Below are 21,736 nucleotides of genomic sequence, written 5' to 3' on the forward strand. Positions count from 1 at the left end.
GGGTGCCCCAAGAAAGCGTTATTTTTAAGTTGGGGAAGATGACAGCATGTTTGTAAGCTGATGGAAAGACCTGGTAGAGAAGGGAAATCTGATGACAGCAAGCAAGAAGGACTGCTGGAAAGCCACCTCTGAGCAGGCACCAGGAGCTGGGACTCAGAGGAGGGGCTGCCTTCTGCTGCGAGCAGATGGTTCATCTGAAACCACAGAGAAGGTGGAGCATGTGGACACATGAAGGGGGAGGCGTGGTGCTTGAGGTTCCAGTGGGCCTATTCGAATGATTGTAGCATCCTGGTGAAATCAAAATTCACATGACCAACTGAAAGTCAGAAGGGGGAAATCTGGAAAATTTGAGGAGATAAGTGGGAGATGTAATTGTCCAGGAGAGTGAGAGGATGAATGAATGAGGGGAGTGTAGTACATCACATATGTACCATGTATCAGTAATACCCATGTTAGTGCTGCCACCAGCCTTCTCATCCCCATGCTCCTCACTCATTCAACATCTGTCTCCTCATCACAAAATCTGGCTGTGGTAACATATCTAAAACATATTTTGAAATACCCCTAATTATGTGAGACTTAACAAAACATTTTTATTCAAAATTTTAAACTTTTTTCTGTCATTTCAGTAATACGGTTGTCCCAAACTCTTAAATCCTCCAGTAAAGTTAAACAAAGACGCTGGTTTTGCATCACCTACTGAGCCATGGATATGTGTTTGTACCTCCTAACACTGCTCAGCCTCAGTTCATGGATTCACTGCCCTGTCTGCTTGACTGCTTGATTCTGCAACTAAAATAGACACCTTTCAAGGAGATAAAGCCAAGAGGAGGAAAACTCATGTTTACTCACTACTGCATTCTCTGGCACTTTGCACAGGGCAGGCACTCAACTGTGTTAAATAAATGGCTAGCATTTTCTAGACACAGTGAAAGTGACAAGCGAAGGGCCACAAATGGGTTTGAAAGTAACAGGGTAGAAGTGGCAGCTGCCTCCCCAGACTTCTGACGCTGACAACCCCTAAAAACCAGAGTTTTGTGACAAATTAGTACTTGTGGCCACAATCAGGTATAAAGTTGGGGGCTATGTGCAGACTCCCCAGTTGAAATGCTTCTCTTTGCTTGTTCTGTGGAGTGTTCGAAGTTACTGTTACTAATTCTTATAAAGGCTTCATATGATTTACCTGCAGTCATGGATGAATCTAACATGTTAATATACACTAGTAGTCCCAGTGAGCAGAGCCCGCAGCAAATATACCTTGACCCGTGTGTTTTCTTTCTGCTGCAAGAAACAAGAGGCACACAATCACTTGTGTGACGGTCGGTCAGATATCTAGTTAATGGCCATCATCTGCAGGTAAAATATTGATGGTCTCTTAAAGGATGTTGTTTGGATTCAGGTTTATGCAACCTCGTGAAAAGCAGTACCACTCTACAGATGTCTGAAAAAGTTTCACTATTTTACATGAACCTCCATTTAAGAAAGAAATTTATCATGAGCAGATACGAGGTAAAGGATTCCTTCCTTAATTACTTACAGGAGAGTTTCTTTAAATAGTGACTATCTAAAAAAAAAAAAAAAAAAAAATAGTGACTATCTTTAAAGCAGCAAACTTCAAGCTTTTCTGTGATTAATTCTACTCATCTGGAACTTCAGAAAATAGCCTGGGGATTTGTCTTTGCATCAATGATTGCCACCTCCTCCAAAATGGCCAGGAGCTAGGGGACAAAATGTAGTTATTAGCCTCTGATCTACTTTTCAGGATTTTATCATGGACCCACTAAAAAAAACTTGTCCTTTAAAGTATTGATGCTTGCAGGGAAAAAAATTAGAAGTTAAGAGTAATTATGGTTAACTAAAGATACAAACTAGGAGCAACTTCCAGCTGACTCTGCATGGGCATAACTAACATTAGGTATTATTATTATGTGCTAGGTGTTGTTCTAAGTACTTTATAAGGTAGAGTATAATAATTAGACTCCTCTCTACTTTACAACTGAACAGTTTACACAGCTAGTAAAGGTAGAAAAGAGAAGATAAATCATTCTGAATTGCCATAGTTCAGTAAGAATTGATTGAGTATAGGAATGTGGCTCATGTATTTCTCTCATTAAGCTAGGTGTATGAATGTGTAAACATCAGTCTTGAAGGCATGCTGTGTTTAATCTGCTTTGATAATTTCCCACCAATTTAAGAACAATTTTGCTGTGTCACCACACACATATACTTTCATGGTTTTGCATATACTGTTCCCTCTGCCTGGAATATCCTTCCTTTTCTATTTATTAAAATTCTACTTATCCTTCAAAGCATGACTCAAAATTCAAGTTCTTTTTGAAGATTTTTTGTTTTATTGGTGTATATTTATCACCACCAAGTGAGAAAGCGTGTTACAATAGGGCCCCAAATAAAGAGATTTACCTAGTAGACTAGAAAGGGGTAAAAGGCATTCCAGGCAAAGGGGCAGAGACAGAGACTGGAAATGGAACGTTGTTCACAAGAAACCCCAAATGGTTAGGTTGCCAAGGACTTTGCTGGATTGAAGAGGCTACTGGACAGGTAGGCTAAACCAGACTAGGCTAAAGGGTTCACATTTTATCCTATTAGTGAGGATATGAGAGCCATTGTGAGCCATGAGATTTCAAGGGGAAGATGAACATCTTAATACATTGTAGATTAAGGGAAAAGACCCCTATGGAAATGTGGGGACTGCCTGAGATGAAACCCTGGAGGCCATTACAGTAACTGATGATGTCAGAGGCAATCGAAGCATCTGTGAAAGGGGAGACCTGGGACACATCAGTGGTGAGGGTAGGTCGTGCTGGCCAAATGAACACAGCAGATGCTGTGCTGGAGGAGCTGACTAGCATGACTCGGGCTCTGGTTTAGGTTACCAGCAGACTTGGGTCATGCTAATACTTTAGAAAGGAAATACTGTAGGAAGAGCAGGTCTAGGAGTGGACAGTGAAATGAGGACTTAGGGACAGATGACCTGAAACACGGATGGACCATTCCAGAGACCTCAGTATGCAGCTGGAATGGAGGGCTAGAGATCAAAGTGTTGGGAGTCCTCATCCTGTTCATGTTCTCTGCAACATGAAATCAGATGAGAAGAGGGCAAGTACGGAAGCTTAGCCTAGGGATGTCTACCAAGCAGGACAAGGGAAGAACACCAGTGAAAGACTTGTAACTAAGAGAAAAAAAAAAAACAGATTGGGAGGGCAAGCCACAGGAGTAATTTTAGTAAAAAAAGAAATGTTTTAACAAAGCAGAAATGCAGCAGACTGATATGGTAATTCAAGAGACTAAGAGGTAAGCTTTGGTCAGAAGTGGCAGCAGCATCTCAGTGAAAATGGTGGTAGCGTGGGGGCAGAGGTAGGGGCAGAAAAGTGCAAAAAAAGAAGTGGAGGTAAGGGGGCCACTCCTTCAGAAATCATGGCATGCTTTTGGAAGACCCCAGAGTAACTAGTAGTAATGATAGAGAGAAGCTCCAGGGAGAGCTGGGTTTTTTGTTTTTTGGCTTTTTGTCCATTTGTTGTTTTGTTTCAAACAGAAAGGTTTAGGACAGTTTTAGATTCAGCAGGAGTTAAGGAAGGGAAGCACTTGAGCACATAAAACGAGATCAATGCTTGTTCGAGGTCTGAACCATGAGGGATGCTTAGACCAAGAGCAGTTACCTAAGGGTTCAGTTTTCTACAGCTCTTTGTTAAGAATATCCCGTAGCACAGGGTTCAGAAACAAATGAGCACATAAGACAGTATTATATTAGTTCATGATATTTATTATAGGGGTTGTTCACAGAAAAGTCTTCTTTCCCACTGTTAATTTAGGCATAAGAATATGGTGTTTGTGTCTCACGTGACCTCCTATTAGAACTTTTATTTTAAAAAATCATAAAACTGTCTATATCAGGGAAGATATTAATATCAATTTTTTAAAAAGTGAGGAGGGTTGGAGATAGGAGTTCTGTTTTATCCCTTAGTAACTACGACCAAACAAAGTATAGTACTTGGCCGGGTTCTTGCCACAGATGCATTTGGCTCCAGGCTGCAGCTCACAGAGTGGTTTGAAGGGGATGCAAAGACTTTTAGCTCCCATGGATGGAGCACCAGGTTCAAGATCTTGATCCCTGCAATTAAAAACAAATAATAATTCCATTTACTTATGCTTCATATTCCCATTCGTTGTTACTGTGATCCTCACAAGTTCTGTTTGTTCCCATATTTACCTGGCGGTGGTCTTTTTGATCCAGTCTTCACAGTCAATTTCCCCACAGAATGGAATTTGAGCAATCTAATAAAAAAGGACAAATATTCAGTATTTATTAACTCCTATTCTGTAAAAGAACACTCGAGTGGTCTATTAAACTGACAAACAGAAAGGACAGGTCTCCCAGCCTTTTTCAGGCCCTGGTACCTTTGAAAACCTGCAAGGAACACTACTCAGGAGGTGCCAGGGTTCAGAAAATGTTTTTCCAGGATCCCAAAACCCACACACCATAAAACATCAAGACAACACAAAAACATCTTTGTAACACACTTCAATGTCCAAATAAACTAGCTACAAAGCAGTCTCCGAAGAGAAGAAAGGAAGGATGAGCAGACCTGAGTCCTAACTCCAGCTGTACCTCCCTCATTTCAAATCTGGACTACCACCTGCCCTGCTTAGGTAAACAGTTACAAGGAGGACAGAGGGGAGATGACAAACAGTAAATGGATTTTGAAACTGGTATTAACAATAATAATTAACAATCAGGTAAACCTCACTTTATGTCACACTGTTATAGGTTAAGTGAATCATTTTTAAAGTCCAAAGGTACTCAAAAGTCAAAAATCATTTTGTATTATTAGAAAAAGCAACGTCTTAAATTTTCTTTCATAGATCATACAGAATAATGGGCAAAATCAAGAGACCTGGGATTTTACCCTCATTTTGAAATTCACTGCCTGCTGGAAAATCTCTAGCTTCGAATTTTCTTTTGTAAAATGTGTACTGGACTAGACAAGAATTAAGATGTCTTTCAGTTGTAAATCCTAAACTTTTCATATCATGTCTACTTCAAAATGAGGTTTGTATGCAATAACAATTATATAACAGTTCTACAGAATATTCCTGGAGATCGAGGTTAGTCGTGAGATCAAAGGTGTGGACAATCCCCATACATTAGAAATGTCTGTTTAAAAACGAATAGGAAACTATCCAGCTTCATCAATTTCTGATCAACTATTTAGAGCTACACATTTCATACTCAAACTAAGACTCTCCTGTAAACCCAAGGCACTCAGAATTTGGTTAAATATAGTTCAAAAGGCTTCTTTAAGAAGTAAAGTGCAAGGACATTGACATGAGGAAATTACAAAAAGAACAAGTAATTCATCACAAACATTCTTCCAGTGTGAGGAGTGGTTAGTCATCTGTCTCTTACGTTCGTTCAGCAAAATGTGTTAGCCAAATTCCCAAAATTGATAAACTGTTATTTTCATAATCTGCCTTAAGACAATGAAGAAGTGGCAAATTGCTAGGAAAATCTTGCGGGTGGGGTGGGAGTGAGTGGGTGAAGAAAAGGTGGAAGGGATGGAGGTAATACATATCTTAAAAGTTTTTAAAGGAAACTGCAATGAAAACTGGAAGTAAAAATAAACCTAGAGATACAAGAGCCAAAATAACCCAGAGTTACCCCTCCCGAATGAAACTTGGTAAATCATTAGCATTTGTACAAACAGCATGAAAAGAATGTACATTCATAAAAGTATTGTTTAAAATTAAATATAAAAGACAGAATGGGGGAAAAGTTTTAACCATGGTCACTGTGCAATGATAAAAATATTAAGACTTAAATCACAAAGATGTCTTTGGGTAATAAATTTAAATTTGGTTTCTCAGAAAATTTTATTTTTTTAACCCACACACAGCTGTACTTTCAAATCTTTAACAGATTTTACAGTAAATGGCCTTATTTTCTTTTTCTGCAATAAAAAATTACTGAGCCTTGAGAAGGTATATCTAAAATAATTTTTTTAAAGATTTTATTTATTTGAAAGAGTGACAGAGCATGACCAGAGGGGGTGGGACAGAAGGACAAGCAGGCTCCTCGCTGAGCAGGGAGCTTGATGTGGGGCTTGATCCCAGGACCCTGAGATCATGACCTGAGCCAGTCAGATGCTTAACTGACTGAGCCACCCAGGCACCTCTAAGATAATAATTTTTAGAACTTAAAATGGTATAGCATGAAACAAACTCAAGTTACTTAGACTCATAAATGACAATTTTGTACAAACCCATGTTTCAATTCTTTGTAGCTTCAAAGTAAAGTATAGGTAATAAGACCAGAAATTTCTGGTTATTTTTGCATGTAATTCATTTATATGAAAGGATAATACAATTTCATGCTGTTTATTCAATTACAGAAAGGTCTTTAATTTTTTTTATTAACTTTCTATGCTACAAAAAGATATAATTTTTTGCAATGTATGAGATCTTCAATTCTGTGGTAGAAAATGATAATGATGAGAATTATCAATACTCAAAAATCATAGTGATCAACAGGTTAGCAATATATGTCAACGGTAAAAAAACGTATTTTTTTATATATCTAACTATACAAAAATAACATTTTTTCATTTAATAAAGATCATCCATCCCGTTGGAAAAATTAACTCAAGTTCTATAAATCAGATATGATTGTTTTTTCATTTAGGCCAACAAAGAAGAGTAGAAAAATCAAACTTTCACCTACATTCAAGTTCCAAAGATCCCTTTCTCCTTCTCTCCACCTGGTAAAAACAGCTTTATTTACAATAGCCTCAAAGGTTGCTTGATGGTCAGTCACCACACCAAAGCTGACCGATGTGGTGTGAGGTGGGGGTGGAAGTGGCTACTGAATACAAGAAACCAAATCTACTCTAATCTCTATGTGCTCTTTGGACATACAGCTAATATATACTACTTTGTGCTTTAGAATAGATGTTGAAATCTCTGACCTAATAGCAGAATAAAAGATATGACTCTATTAAGACCTGCTGAGATTCATTTCTTTGAAAGCAAGAGATTAACTGATAGTTACTCTATCGATTTATTAACTCTTATGTAATACCTTTACCAGACTGTATTGCAAACAGGGATTACTACAGCACTTCTGTAATAGATGAAATTTTAAAATTCAGTAATGGAACAAAAATAAAATAATCATAAATAAATCACAGTGAAAGAAAAAATACACACTGCATCAGCTAGATGGCTATTTCCTATTTCCCTAGCCTTCTATTAGAAGTACGTAATCCGAGTCAAGTGACAAATTATGGAAACCAGAAAAATGGAAGATCACAAAGGCAATAAACTAAAATAAAAAGGCAAGGATTGTGGATCTGAAGGGGATTTTAAGATTATCTATCTTGTACTCATTTTACAGAGCGGTAAACTGAGAGCCAAAGAGATTAACACTGTCCCAGCTCATGCAGTAACATATTAAGAGGTTATGACTCTAACCAATTAAAATTGTGCCTTATACTCTCAGCATGAATTAAAAAGAAACAGGGGGCCTGGCTGGCTCAGTTGGTGGAGCACGCAACTCCTGATCTTGGGTTTGTGAGTTTAAGCCCCACACTGGGTATAGAAATTACTTTAAAATAAAATCTTAGGACAGCCCAGATGGCTCAGCGGTTTAGCGCCGCCTTCGGTCCAGGGTGTGATCCTGGAGACCCAGGATTGAGTCCCGCCTTGGGCTCCCTGCATGGAGCCTGCTTCTCCCTCTGCCTGTGTCTCTGCCTCTCTCTCTCTCTCTGTGTCTCTCTATGAATAAATAGTCTTAAAAAAAAAAAATAAATAAAATTAAATAAATAAATAAATAAATAAATAAATAAATAAATAAATAAATAAAAATAAGCAAAAAGATAACAGAGCAAAGTACATTAAACTGAGAAGAAAGATCTAAATACTAGGACAAGTCTGCCTCTGTAGAGCTCAGGGTAATTCAGTTAGACTCTGGTCCATGGTTTTCTCTCATTTATAACCTGAGAACACAGGACTGGTTGTATAATCAAGCATGAATACCAGAATACTAAAGTTCATAAATGATTCATTCTAGTAATTAATAATTTTGCAAAACAGGACCTCTTCTCTATGATAATTAAAAGTTTCAGCTAAGAACATCTGCATACTCATAACACCTAAAACTTAAAATCTTAAAGAATCACTAGTACCTAATTAGAAAGACCTAGGTCTTTTAAAGGAGCCTGAAGTACCCACTCATTCTGAAAAATAGGCTTAGACATGAGCAGTATTTTCCCCTTTATTCTTCAGAAAAATTCAATCAATTAAGATCAGGAAAAGTATAAATGGTCAGAGAATTGAAATTTTTGACAGACTTTTTTTTTTTTTTAAAGATTTTATTTATTTACTCATGAGAGACAGAAAGAGAGAGAGAGAGAGAGAGAGGCAGAGACACAGGCAGAGGGAGAAGCAGGCTCCATGCAGGGAGTCCGACTTGGGACTCGATCCCGGGTCTCCAGGATCACGCCCTGGACTAAAGACAGTGCTAAACCGCTGAGCCCCCCGGGCTGCCCTTGACATAGACTTATAATCTGATTTTAGGAATATGCACATTACATTACAACAATGCTTACTTCAGGAACTTAATTCAAGCTGAAAAGGGAAAAAAAATTTTTTTAAAGATTTTATTTATTTGCAATAAAGAGAGAGTGAGCATGACCGGGGCAGAAGGGTAGAGAGGGAGGGAGAAGTAGGCTTTCCACTAAGTAGGGAGCCAGACATGAACTCAATCTCAGGACCCTGGGATCATGACCCGAGCTGAAGGCAGTTGCTTAACTGACTGAGCCACACAGGCACCCCCCAAATTTCAATAATTAAAACACTAGGGGTCATACAGAATGAATGCTGTTTAGCCAGCATTTCAATCATGAGAAAAAGCTTTTATATAATCAGTTTACAGTGCTATCCAAAAATGATACAATGCTGTAATGCTTTGGGAAAGCCAATGGAAAACAGAGGATAGAATGTGAAGTAATATATAATCCTGTTGTGTGACTGGCCTTGAAGAAGGGATTAATATCATGCATAAATTCAGTGAGTCTTAAAATACCACTGCTGAAATATTTCTATATACGAAACATCTCAGAAATCTCTTACCTTCCCAGAATCTAGCATCTTCTGGAAGTCTTCCATTGTATTGGCCACAACCATATGAGTCTTAAGGTCTTCAGAAGCCCTATTAAAATATAATTGCAAAAGAATACAAGTTTTTTCTTACTAATATGACAAAGTTTTTTTTTTTTTTAAATTAGTGCAATTTAACAAAAGAGCAATATCCTGGAAGTGAGAACATCTCAATTTGAATCTCAGCTTTGCTGCTAGCAGTGATATACTGTAAATCTCAATGAACTCATCACTGTATTACTATTAACACTAAAGAAAAGGAGAATTTGCCAAGCATGCAACAAGTAATAATTACTTTTGTTATTGCCATTATATCTTTACTGACCAACATTCTATTCTATTCCTGGCTATACTGCTTACCATTTATGAGTCTGTGTTATTTTTAAAACCTCTTTGGTCTTAGTTTTTTCCCTTCTACAAAATTGGAAAAGTAAGTCTAACTGTCTGTTACAGGATTATTGTGAGACTCAAACACCAAACATGAAAATGTGTTAAAATAGCAAAGAGCATAAATACACATTATTTGAGCTATTTTCATACACTATATAATTCTTTTATAAGAACTTCCAGTTTTAAAAATGAAAATAAGTATTATTCTCTTTCCCATTCAAAATCACACATTACATGAGAATGACTCATGGGTGGTCACCAAGAAAGAGAAAGCATGTTTTTCTTTTCTGCATCTCAGGACTAAGACCATGTGAATTCTGTGCCAGTAACTGCCCGCTCTCCACCAAATCCTCTTCTTCTGACTTTTTCATAGTAAGCCAGGCCCCTGTAAGTTACAGCCAATGAAATCCAGAAAAATAAATAAATAAACCACTTTTCAGGCTTAAACCTTTATGAAACCTACATTATTAACAAATCTACTGAACAAAAATGTCAATGAAAAAACTGCTTTTTAGCCACTCTAAAGCAGTGGTTTTCCAACCAGAGATGTGCATCTGAATCACACAGAGAACATTTTAACACTACAGATAACCAGAACCTATCTTAAAACCACTGGATCAGAAACTCCAGGTGTGAGGCTCAGGTATGTTTCTATTCCTAAACCTCCCAGGTGACTCTGAAGAAAAATCTCTAGCAAAGAACCACTGTACTAAATAAATGCACTACTTAAATGGCAGCAATAAGGACAGGCAGCTTTCCGATCTTTCACCTCTGACAATACTACCTGTTCTACATGGTACTAAGATGGACTTCAAATGTACTAGTTTTGAAGTCAGATGGACTTCAAATGTACTATTCATTAGCAGGCTAAGCAAATGTTTGACGTTAAGAGATTCATTATCATTCCCTTTCAGGGTAAGCAAGCAAAGAGAAGGGCAATCACTTGACCAAAATCACATAAGCACCAATGCTGAGGCTAAAATTAGTTCATTCCTTAAATGCATGATTTATTAAGGCCTAATACAAGTTTGGTACAAAGTATGAGAAGACCTATGAATACATAAGATGAAGGTGCTACCTTCTCCCAAAATGAGCCTCTACTGCAAGTGGTAGTGGGCCATCCTCTTTGCCACAGGTGAGTAGGAAAGAAAATAAGGTGCCACACCTATGCACCGATCTTCTAGTGCCTCTGCCCTGATATTTCTGATTCTAGAAGACCCATCTCCACAGGCCAGGGCAACCCTGAAGCTTCCTTTTACCTCAGGCTTCCAATCCCAGTCAATAGCCTTAGCTACATGTCATAATCACGTGGGGAGCTTTTAAACTACAGCTGCCACCCTCACTCTAGACCAACTAAATTAACATCTCTGGAGAGGGGTTTAGGCACTGGTATTTTTTAAAGCTTCCTAGGTAGTGCTGCTAATGTGTATCCAGCAGGTGAGAATCAATGCCTTATCCCTCAAAGTTATATGTCATAAAAGCCTGGACTTAAAGTCAACCCAAATTAGTCCATGGGTCAGACAGGCCAGCTCTGCAAATCGTAGAAGGCAGAAAGCCCTTGGAAAAATCATGATACCAAGTCAAAAACAAAGAGAAAGGCAAATTAAGAACCATGAGAGTTCAGAGAGAAAGATGACTTACAGTTGGGGCACTCAAAAAATTCCTCGGTACAGCTCTCAAAAACTAGATCAGAGACAAAAGCAATCCTAAGGAACTAACCTTGTAAACAGGTTCACATGGATGTCTTCCAAAATAGCTTTAAGTTTAGTCTCAGCCTCATTATCAGCAACTGTCAGCTTTTCTCCAGTATCTCGTCTGACAGCTACAAACTGGCAGCTCTTCATATCACGTGGCCCAACTTCAAGTCTGATTGGAACCCCCTAAAAAACAAAAAAGGCATGATATATGCCTGTCTCCATTCATGGCTTTACCTACTATAAATCATAAAAACCAAAAAAATCAAAGGCAAAAGCAAACAATAAAAAGTGCAGGCAATATTCCTGAGATCATACAGAAACCTATTCCAATAAGAACGTATAAAACTAAGAAAAAATGTACTGCCCAAGTGGTTTTGAGCTAAGAGTGTTTAATGGAAAAACATGAGGATAGTGCTGTCTAGATCAATATTCCTAACTTTTCTCACAAAAGAGCAGCACAGAAAGGTCCCTTTGTATATATGACACAAGGTGAGAACCAGAGAAGGCTTTTTGAACTGAAGGCCACCCCAAATCACTTTGGCACATCTGTGACTCATTCATGGCACAATGGTGTGGTTTGGTTGGTAGGTCTTAGCTCTGGATACTCTAGCATGCAGCAGCATCTGTGAAGGGCTTGTCAAAGCACAGACTTGTTGGGCTCTACCCGCTTGAATTTCTTATTACAGCAAGTTCAGGAATGGGGCCTAAAGGATCATATTTCTAACAAGTTCTCAAGTGATGCTAGGACTATATTCTGGGAACCATTCCCCTATTCCCTTTGGATTCTACAAAGAAAGTATAGGAAGTTTAAGCCTGGGAATGTTCAACCCTTATGCATATTCCAGGAGGGGAAAAAGGCCCAGAGATACCTTATTTTTAAGATCAAGAACCTTACCTGATAAATAGTAGGTGTTTTTTAAACTTTTTTTTGAGCAAATGATCCTCTAAAACTAATTTGGAGTTTTCCAATTTAAGAGTCCCTATATATAGAGTATATCTGATAAGAGTCCCCCAAATCAAAGTCACAGGAAAATTTTTAAGTGTTATTCTACAAAAAAAGAAAAAGATTTACCTATAGGGAAGACTTATAAAATAATGAACACCATGGAACAAATTATTGTATGCTAAATATTACATCATTTTACTGTTTTTTCTTTATTCACCTAATGTATGCATGTGTTAACAGTGCTAACTGCAATGAGATTTACAAGAGGAATAAGAAGAAACAGATCCTGTCCTTTAGCTTCATGTTTTGCCAAGTAAATAAGGCATGCATACAGAAAATCAGAAGTGGGAAACTATCCTCAGCTGGAAGAGAGAAGGAAAGTTACTAGAAAAGGCAAAAATTAATGAGAAATTTCGTCAAAACTGAGGAATATTCTATAAAATAATTGACCTATACTTACAAAAATGCCCATGTCATGAAGGACAAAGAAAGGCTGAACAACTATTCCTGAGTAAAGGAACTAAAATGACAAGCCAACTAGCAGCAACATGACTGGCTCCTGGACGAGGAGAGCCATGGCAGCCCAGAGCAGGGCAACACACCCTCATTTGGGTGAGAGGGCATCTTAGCATGAGAATAACCTGGCATGGGCACGACACCTGGGTGGCTCAATGGTTGAGCGCCTCCCTTTGGCCCAGGGCATGATTCTGGAGTCCCGGGATCAAGTCCCAAAGTCCCACATCAGGCTCCCTGCATGCAGCCTGCTTCTCCCTCTGCCTGTGTCTCTGCCTCTCTCTGTGTCTCTCATGAATAAATAAATAAAATCTTAAAAAAAAAAAAAAAAAAGAATAACCTGGCACAGAGTGACAAAGCCCATGCGGGATGAGGAGGGCATTCTATACAGGGGAGTGGGTGGCAATGGCTAGAAAGATAACCTGAAGCCAAATCACAGAGGAGGCAGATATTTTGTTGATCATTTTTTCTAAGTAGAAAGTTACGACTTTACTCATAGAGGATTGTTTTTGGTTTGCTTGTTTTTCTTTTTAGTAACAACACAAAATTATCTTAGTCATCCAATACAGTAAAAAGAAAAGTTGGGCAGCCCCGGTGGCCCAGCGGTTTAGCGCCACCTTCAGCCTGGGGCGTGATCCTGGAGATCCGGGATCGAGTCCCACCATCAGGCTCCCTGCATGGAGCCTGCTTTTACCTCTGTCTGTGTCTCTGCCTCTCTCTCTGTGTCTTTCATAAATAAATAAAATCTTTAAAAAAGAAGAGGAAAAAAGAAAAGTTAATTCACTCATATTATTTTCCCCTATTTTCATAATACAGGAAGAGGTACTAAAGAAGTGGGAGTCACTGGGCTCTGGAGTGGTAACCAAACCATAAGCCCCAGTTATTAAACTGGGTCTCCCAATACATACACATCCCACCTCACCCCCTCAACTGCCTCTTTGTACAAAGTTAATCACTACCAAATGAATACGAAACTAGATCTTCCAAAATATTTTTTTTCCTCAGGAATCCTTGGATTAATCTTTTTTTTTTTTTTTTTAATTTTTTATTTATTTATGATAGTCACACACAGAGAGAGAGAGAGGCAGAGACACAGGCAGAGGGAGAAGCAGGCTCCATGCACCGGGAGCCCGATGTGGGATTCGATCCCGGGTCTTCAGGATCGCGCCCCGGGCCAAAGACAGGCGCCAAACCGCTGCGCCACCCAGGGATCCCGGAATCCTTGGATTAAATGGAGATAAAATGGCATTAAGAAGTACTATCAGTGCTTTTCACTAACTAGTGACCCCTCTCAGTGTTCTTTATTCTTAGGCATCTAGTTGAGAACTTAAGGTGCTCTGTTTTCTTCCTGAGAATTGAAGACAAGGAAGTTGAAGCAGAAGCTACTCATACTAAGTATCTCCTTCACGTGTGGGCTCATCAGGGTATTAACCAGAGGGAGAGAGGAACAAAGTCAAGTCAGTTCTACTAGAAGAAGTGAGGAGAGGAGGAACATAGAAGGGAGAAGTGTATATGGATGCCTTTTCTCCCCTTTCAATCCAGCCTGTAGCAAAGAAAACGTTTCTCCTTTAACATCTGGAATCTCAGGCAAGAACGCATAGGGTCAAACAGGCTGCTACTGGAATCACACAACCATTATTTCTAAGTAAAAAAAAAATACTGCAATCAAAGGAAAATTATGTGAGAAAATATTTATTTTTAAAGTCTTCACTAAAGGTAGAATAAGTAAAGGGAATGGTGTATTATATAAAAGGGAACAAAATCAATATAACTACTAATTTTTAGCACAGAAGATTGACATTAGGGGTCGATTAAAACAAATAGAGGTATATATATCAGCAACTTTGGGAACCCTGTATGTGTTCATACTGAAAAATCCCAATGTTGCTGAGCTTCCACACTTGGAATCACCTTGGAGCTGCAATATTACTACATCTTCTCATCTATTTCCTATAATAGGAGTTTAGAAATTCTTGACTACCCTAACTGCTTAATCTATTAAGATTCCCTTAGTAAAGCATATGAAAGAAGTTAAATTCGAGATGTTGGAAAAAATAGAATTTAGAAAATAGATCATCTACTAATGACAATGTGCAATAAATGAAATTCACATTAAAAACATTAAAATCAGAATTTAGCCTTGAATATACAAAATAAAAATCAACAAATGGGTATGAAACAATGTAGTATGAAAAACCAAATATGATATTAATTTATGTTTTACTGATCAGCTGTCAAAATGACAGCTAGGAGATAATCATGTACCATTATTCTGATAGTCTTACTGTTTAAATAGCTTATTTATTATATGAATTCCTGGTATAAACATTTTAGTATAACATCCCTTTGAGGTTTATTAATCATATACAAGGTCTTCAAGAACATTTTTATCCTAATGTAATAAAAATAAACTTCCACAAAAAAGGTTTTAATTTTAACAAATATATAAACTTTAAGTATGACTCTTAAAAAGATTTGGACTGTGTGAAAATTAAGTGAAATTTAAGTGAAGAAGAAAAAAAACTTACAACCATCCAAACAGAGAAGAGTAATGAGAAAGTCTTATGTTTTATAAAAGCTTACATAAAGAAAATCTAAATCCAAATTGGGAGTATGGAAGTAAAAGATGCAACTGAAGAATTTACCTTGAGTTCCCAGTGATTGAATTTCCAACCCGGAGAATAGTTATCTCGCAAATCAACTTTAACTCGAACATTAACACTGAGTAACCGCCTTCGATAATCACTGCATTTTGCAATCAAAGCATCTCTGTCTTCTTCAGAAAGTGCATTTGTAATGCCACAAGGAATAACCACAACCTAGAACCAACATAGTATCACAAATTTATACAAAGAAATAGCGTACAAAGTATTATAGTCATGCTGCTGCATGATATGCAGGAATCAAAACCTCTGGGGGACAACAAATTTTAACACAGATCAACTTTTGTGATTTCTAATCTCCATGGAATGTCTACCAATCAGCTGCATATTACTCATCTATGCTAAGTGCACCTTCATTTGACCTACTATATTTCATTAAACTTCTTGTAAACCATTTCAAAAAACGATTTCTAAAAGTTTTGTATAAAAAGCAGCTAAAAATTAAAAGAGAAAAAAATAACAGATATGATACACATAGCTACACAATACTAAGATACAGACTGTATTTTATAAAAAGAATGATAAACAGAAATAGTTTTCTTACCTGAACAGAAGCTACACGTGGTGGTAATACTAAGCCCATGTTGTCTCCATGAACCATTGTCATAACACCAATAGTTCGAGTTGTCAGGCCCCAGGAGTTCTGATAGGCAAATTGTTTCTCTCCTGGTGTCTTTGGATCTTCAAAAATAATTTCAAACATTTTGGAAAAATTCTGCCCTAAATGATGTGATGTTCCTCCCTAAGATAGAGAAATATAAGCATTAATTTTAAGAACTAGTTATGCCTTTGAAAATGATTTCGGTAAGACCATACACTTTAAAATGATACTAGACATGTTTTTTGTTCCTCGGTTTTCTTATATTAAGTTTTTAAAACCTAATTGTTACAACAAGGGCAGCCCGGGTGGCTCAGCGGTTTAGTGCCGCCTTCAGCCCAGGGCCTGATCCTGAAGACCCGGGACTGAGTCCCACTTCGGGCTCCCTACATGTGAGCCACCCCTTTCACAGGAATAACTTCAACTTTGGTTAAAAAAAGAATCCAAAAAAAAAAAAAAAAAGAATCCATGCATTGGTAATTCGGGATATAAGCCTTCACTTCACTGATCTTAGAGCATTATAAAAATGGGATAGAAAAGCCTGAAATTATAACATGGTCTAAAAAGCACATGAAATATACTGATTTTTTTTTTTTTAAAGAGTCTACTTCTCTGATGCCAAAAGTCTGTTGGATGTGCTCACAGGCTATGCTTATGGTCACCTATGAACCCTACACAGCACTTGCTGGGGTACCTGGATGGCTCTTCCACTAGCGGATATGAACGCTTCTATGGTAGTTGTGTAATCTCCTCCTGCAAATTTCTCCTTTTCAGTCTTTCTGCCTTTTACAACAGGAATTGCCAGGAGTTCTTCGTATACCTTAGCATATAAGTCAAGTATCTGTAAGACCTGTAACAAAATTTTAAATATGAAAGCACTCACATTTACGGTGTATTTTATTTCTTAGAGACCTTTAAAACTATACTATTTTAAACCAACTATGGTGGGAAAAGCACATCAAACAATAAAAACCTTTTCATACAGAAAGGTTAAAGAAGCCAGTGTGTATATATATAAGGTAGACATTCAACAAAGTAGTGTAAAAGAAGTTGAGTAACTTCTTAAAATGTTCATAAATTCAGAATATAAGAAAAAAGAGTTTATTAATGATATATTTATAGTAACCAAGGTGAAAATCTTCTGAAGAATAATTAATTTCACCCCTGGGATTATAATTTTCTTCATACCTGGAAGCCCAAAAATATTTTCATCTGAAAATCTAAAACAGCACTTTTCTAATAAAACTTCATTAAAGCCGTTTCTTAAGTTCATGTACATTTGTATTAACTTGTTTTCTTCTTCTATTTAACAGGTGATATGTAAATTTCAAGTAACAAAGTTAAGTATATGAGGAAATTATCTTTTAAGGTTATTTTGAGATCAAATTTCAGTTTAGAGTCATTGATTAAATGATTACTATGTAAACAGATAACACTGTATTACTTACAGGTGGGGGAGAGGGGTAAGCATAGCCCAAAGACATGGAACACAATTAATAAGGAAGACAACTCTTCATACCTCTTCTGCTGCTTCTTCAAAGGTGGCAAATGCACTGTGCCCTTCCTGCCAGAGGAATTCACGAGTACGTAGGAAAGGCTGAGGATGTTTGAATTCCCAACGCTGGGAGAAGCAAGAACACAATTTGATCATTATGGAGGGCTTTCCCATTTTTATTAACAGTTTAATGTGGCAAGTAATCAGAAATCATAACTGTAATTCATAATTGTGATAACAAAATGCTTCCATTCTCTTAATCCTTTGAATCTAAAAACATGGAAGAACAAAACGTGCTTTAAAAAAGAGTAAGAAGAATAATGAAAGAATAAAAGAGGGGCAGCCCCAGTGACGCAGCGGGTTAGCGCCGCCTGCAGCCCAGGGCGTGATCCTGGAGACCCTGGATCGAGTCCCACGTTAGGCTCTCTGCATGGAGCCTGCTTCTCCCTCTGCCTGTGTCTCTGCCTCTCTCTCTCTCTGCATCTCTATGAATAAATAAATAAAAGAATCTTTAAAAAAAAAAGAAAGAAAGAAAGAATAAAAGAGTACGTACGTACCACCACATTGCACCACTGATTGAGCCTAATGGGCAGGTCTCTGTGTGACTGCACCCATTTTGCATACGCAGGATACATTACTGCAAAGATACAGGAAGATAGTCACTGAAGCTAGTCACTGAGGTTTCATTTCTTTTTGAAGGCTGGTCAGAGTTATACCAGCCAAATAAGTAACAAATTAAAATGCTGTGTTTATGTAAATGTGTTTCCAATGCCTGTTAACGTTATTGCATAAAGCAAATTACTCAAGTAAATAAAGCTACTTAAACCTGACCTGATTTTCTGTTCTTCACACTGAGATTTACACTTCGTATTTGACTGCTTTTCAGCTGTTTTATTTCCAGAAACACTAAGTGAAGATACAGCATATCATGCTCTCTGTTAATTTCTCCACAGTCATTATGCTGGTCACTTCCCACATTCAATCCACAAAGTCAATATCATAACCTTAGTATCAAAGATGCCGAATCTGAGCATAGAAAAGTTAACTAACTTGCTCTTAGCACAGTTATCTATTCAAACTAGAATGCAGATTAAATCTATCCAACTCAGGGACGCCCGGGTGGCTCAGCAGTTGAGCATCTATCCGCCTTTGGCTCAGGGGGTGATCCCACAGTCCCCGGATGGAGTTCCACATCGGGCTCCCTGCATGGAGCCTGCTTCTCCCTCTGCCTACATCTCTGCCTCTCTGTCTCTCATGAATAAGTAAATAAAGCCTTAAAAAAAAAAAATAACAACAAAAAAATCTATCCAGAGAATGAACACTCTTGCCATGAACTGTTAAAGTGAAGGTGTCTGTCTTATCTCCACCTACTCATGACTATCTAAAATTACTAAAGTTTTTGCCAATCTGAAAAAAGTTGGTGTCACATTTCAATAATGCATCCTTATAATATACAAAAACATCAGTAGAAGTATGAAGTAAAGAGCAAAGAATCCTTCATTCAAGATGGATGATCACTTAGGAAAACACTGACAAGCCCCAAAACTCAAGATTGCCAAGTGATGCTCTCATTTACTATGTGTAACGTTAGGAAAATCACTTAATCTTTCAGAGACCTATTTTTTTAATCTGAAAAATTGCTGCCTCCACCTTTCTCATTCACTATTATAAGAATATAATACATAAATGAAATCATTTAGTTATCTATAGAAACTCTATACAAATATCATATTAAAATAAGTAACAAAATTTGTAAGAAAATACGGCATAAAACATCAGCGTTTGCAAACTTATAATCAATTCCAAGAATTAAAATTATTCCAAGAATGAAAGTCTTGTAAAGTTCTGAAAAATTATAGTATCAAATAAAAAAAATGATTTAGGTGGTTTAAAAAAATACCTTTATTCTAACGATAAAGAGCTCTGCAATGAATACTGCATAGAAACTAAAATTCTATGCAACCTCAGTGTAGATTCATCTTTATCAACACTCGTTAAACTACGTGCTGTCAAGAAGGATCATAAACATCACAAAGTCAGCATTGAGAGGACACTACAGCCGTGTCTCATATCGCAGTGCTCGCTCTCCTATGCCCCGAGGCCCATCCTCACCTGTCTCACTAGTAGGACGGACGGCAATTGGTTCAGCCAACTCTGTTTTGCCAGATCTTGTAACCCAAGCAACCTAGTAAAATAAAATCATTTTCCATATATATGTATCTTTAACGGCATTTTAGACAAATGGCACAAGTACAGGCAAATCTCTATTTCCATTTTGGCTATAGAAATTAAGGCAAGTTAACTGCCCCTGTTCATGCTAATAAAAGTAGATACTTACTGTCCTTATAAATATTTAGCAAAAAGTAAGAGCCAGCTAATGCAAGAAACAGAATTGTAATTTGCCCTGAAGGTAGAAATATATACGCTTTGTTTTTTTTTTTATACGCTTTGTTTTTTGAAATGGCTTTAGATTTCTCTAAATTGGTTGTTATAACTTGCCAATTAAATTACTGTTCAAGTGCAAACTGAAAACGTACTTTTGAGTTTATGAGAGAAAACTGCAAAAATAAATACAGCAAGCTAACTTACCTCAGGAGCAAAGTCAGCAACATGAGTCTTCTCTTTCTCTAATGCACCTTGAGACACAAACATGGGGAAATAGCAGTTTTCAACACCAAGTTTCTTGATCTCAGCATCAAAAAAGTCCTTGATGGATTCCCAAATGGAATATGCCCAGGGACGAAGAATATAGCAGCCACTTACATCATAGTATTCAATCATTTCTGACTTTGTGATGACCTTTTTAAAAGAAAGATATAGTCTTTGAAGCCTAAATTAAACCAAAATTTTAATATCAGTGTCAAGTGAACGATCATCAAGCTCCAAATCTGGAGGCTTCCACTGTTGGTATATCCTCTTAATGTGTGTGTAAAATGGGTTTTTCTATACTGAGAAACACCAAGCCCTAAACTCTTAAGACTTGAATTCAAATCTTGCTTCTGTTGTTTACTATCTTTGTGACTTAGGATTAATCCCTTTACCTCACCATTTAAAAAACAAAACAAAACTGAATGATGACTATCTCATTTCTCAATTCACTGCTTTATGTGAACATGCTTTGAAATCTGTGACATGTTTAATGACTATATGTACTATGTATTAATGACACTACACATTACTTTGTGTCTTTACTTTAGAATCTAAATAAAAAGTTTTTTTGAGAAACTTAAAACATAAAAACAAACTGAATGTATACTCACCTGAGAATACCAATCTGCAAGATTTTCTTCTTTTTTTGCCTCAAGACCCAACCTGCAGATATGAAAAATAAAATAAAGCCTTCATTCATCAACTGCTTTTAGGCTGAATGGAAGTAAACCTCAAGTTCAAAACAGAATAGTTTTTCTTCAGTATGAGTTATTTCCGTATTTCTCTCTTGTATATTCATCATTCCCAAGATAATGTTTTTAACCTAGAAAACAGTGCCACCATCTCTTCAAAGGTGGTTAAGATACTGCCTACAAAGAAGTAGGAAAGTGGGATGGGATAAGCACTGGGTATTATACTATATGTTGGCAAACTGAATTTAAATACAAAATTAAAAAAAAAAGAACTAGGAAAGTTAAGCATAACAAAAGCTATGATTTTAATGCAGACATCTTTTTACAAAGTTCTTTATACAGTCATGTATTTGTAATAAAGGCAGAATTTATTCACATAGAATTCTCTTACTAAAAAAGAAGAATCTTTTGCCAAACTCAATCTAGAAAACATAATTAGCAAAGTCACCGTTCCACTGAGAGTAACATGTAAAAAGTAATGAAAACAATGGCTGTGTGTGCATGTGCATATATAGATATTTATAATCCTTACACAGTCTATAATTTTCCTTTTAACTGCAGTAAATAAAAGTTGCAGAGACAAGTGCAAAGTAAGGTAGATCTGCAAAAAAAACTATTCTGGATGATGATCCATTTCTTGAAGCCCATAATTATTCAAGAACCGTGGGTGTTTTTTTTTTTAATTTTTATTTATTTACGATAGTCACAGAGAGAGAGAGAGAGAGGCAGAGACATAGGCAGAGGGAGAAGCAGGCTCCATGCACCGGGAGCTGACGTGGGAGCTGACGTGGGATTCGATCCTGGGTCTCCAGGATCACGCCCTGGGGCAAAGGCAGGTGCTAAACCGTTGCGCCACCCAGGGATCCCAAGAACTGTGGTTTTATGATCCACACAGAAAAAAAGCACCCCTTAGTCATGTAGA

At 37.3% G+C, this 21,736-nt stretch overlaps 1 protein-coding gene across 2 annotated transcripts in view; it reads right to left on the reverse strand.

The window, feature by feature from the left end:
- Window positions 1-3,760: 3,760 nt before the first annotated feature.
- Window positions 3,761-21,736, reverse strand: part of EPRS1 (glutamyl-prolyl-tRNA synthetase 1) — a 62,784-nt gene continuing 44,808 nt past the window's right edge. For both annotated transcript variants that reach the window (XM_025991306.2, XM_025991305.2), the window contains 12 exons: window positions 20,734-20,785; window positions 20,063-20,272; window positions 19,586-19,658; window positions 18,031-18,110; window positions 17,498-17,599; window positions 16,673-16,828; window positions 15,925-16,122; window positions 15,363-15,536; window positions 11,281-11,441; window positions 9,145-9,223; window positions 4,229-4,293; window positions 3,761-4,129 (listed from right to left, as the gene is read on the reverse strand). In XM_025991306.2, coding sequence (XP_025847091.2) covers window positions 3,979-4,129; window positions 4,229-4,293; window positions 9,145-9,223; window positions 11,281-11,441; window positions 15,363-15,536; window positions 15,925-16,122; window positions 16,673-16,828; window positions 17,498-17,599; window positions 18,031-18,110; window positions 19,586-19,658; window positions 20,063-20,272; window positions 20,734-20,785 — 1,501 coding nt within the window. In that variant the 3' untranslated portion in view covers window positions 3,761-3,978. The remainder of the gene's footprint in view (window positions 4,130-4,228; window positions 4,294-9,144; window positions 9,224-11,280; window positions 11,442-15,362; window positions 15,537-15,924; window positions 16,123-16,672; window positions 16,829-17,497; window positions 17,600-18,030; window positions 18,111-19,585; window positions 19,659-20,062; window positions 20,273-20,733; window positions 20,786-21,736) is intronic.

Source organism: Vulpes vulpes, chromosome 5 (assembly GCF_048418805.1).
Source record: "Vulpes vulpes isolate BD-2025 chromosome 5, VulVul3, whole genome shotgun sequence".
Taxonomy (NCBI): Eukaryota; Metazoa; Chordata; class Mammalia; order Carnivora; family Canidae; genus Vulpes; species Vulpes vulpes.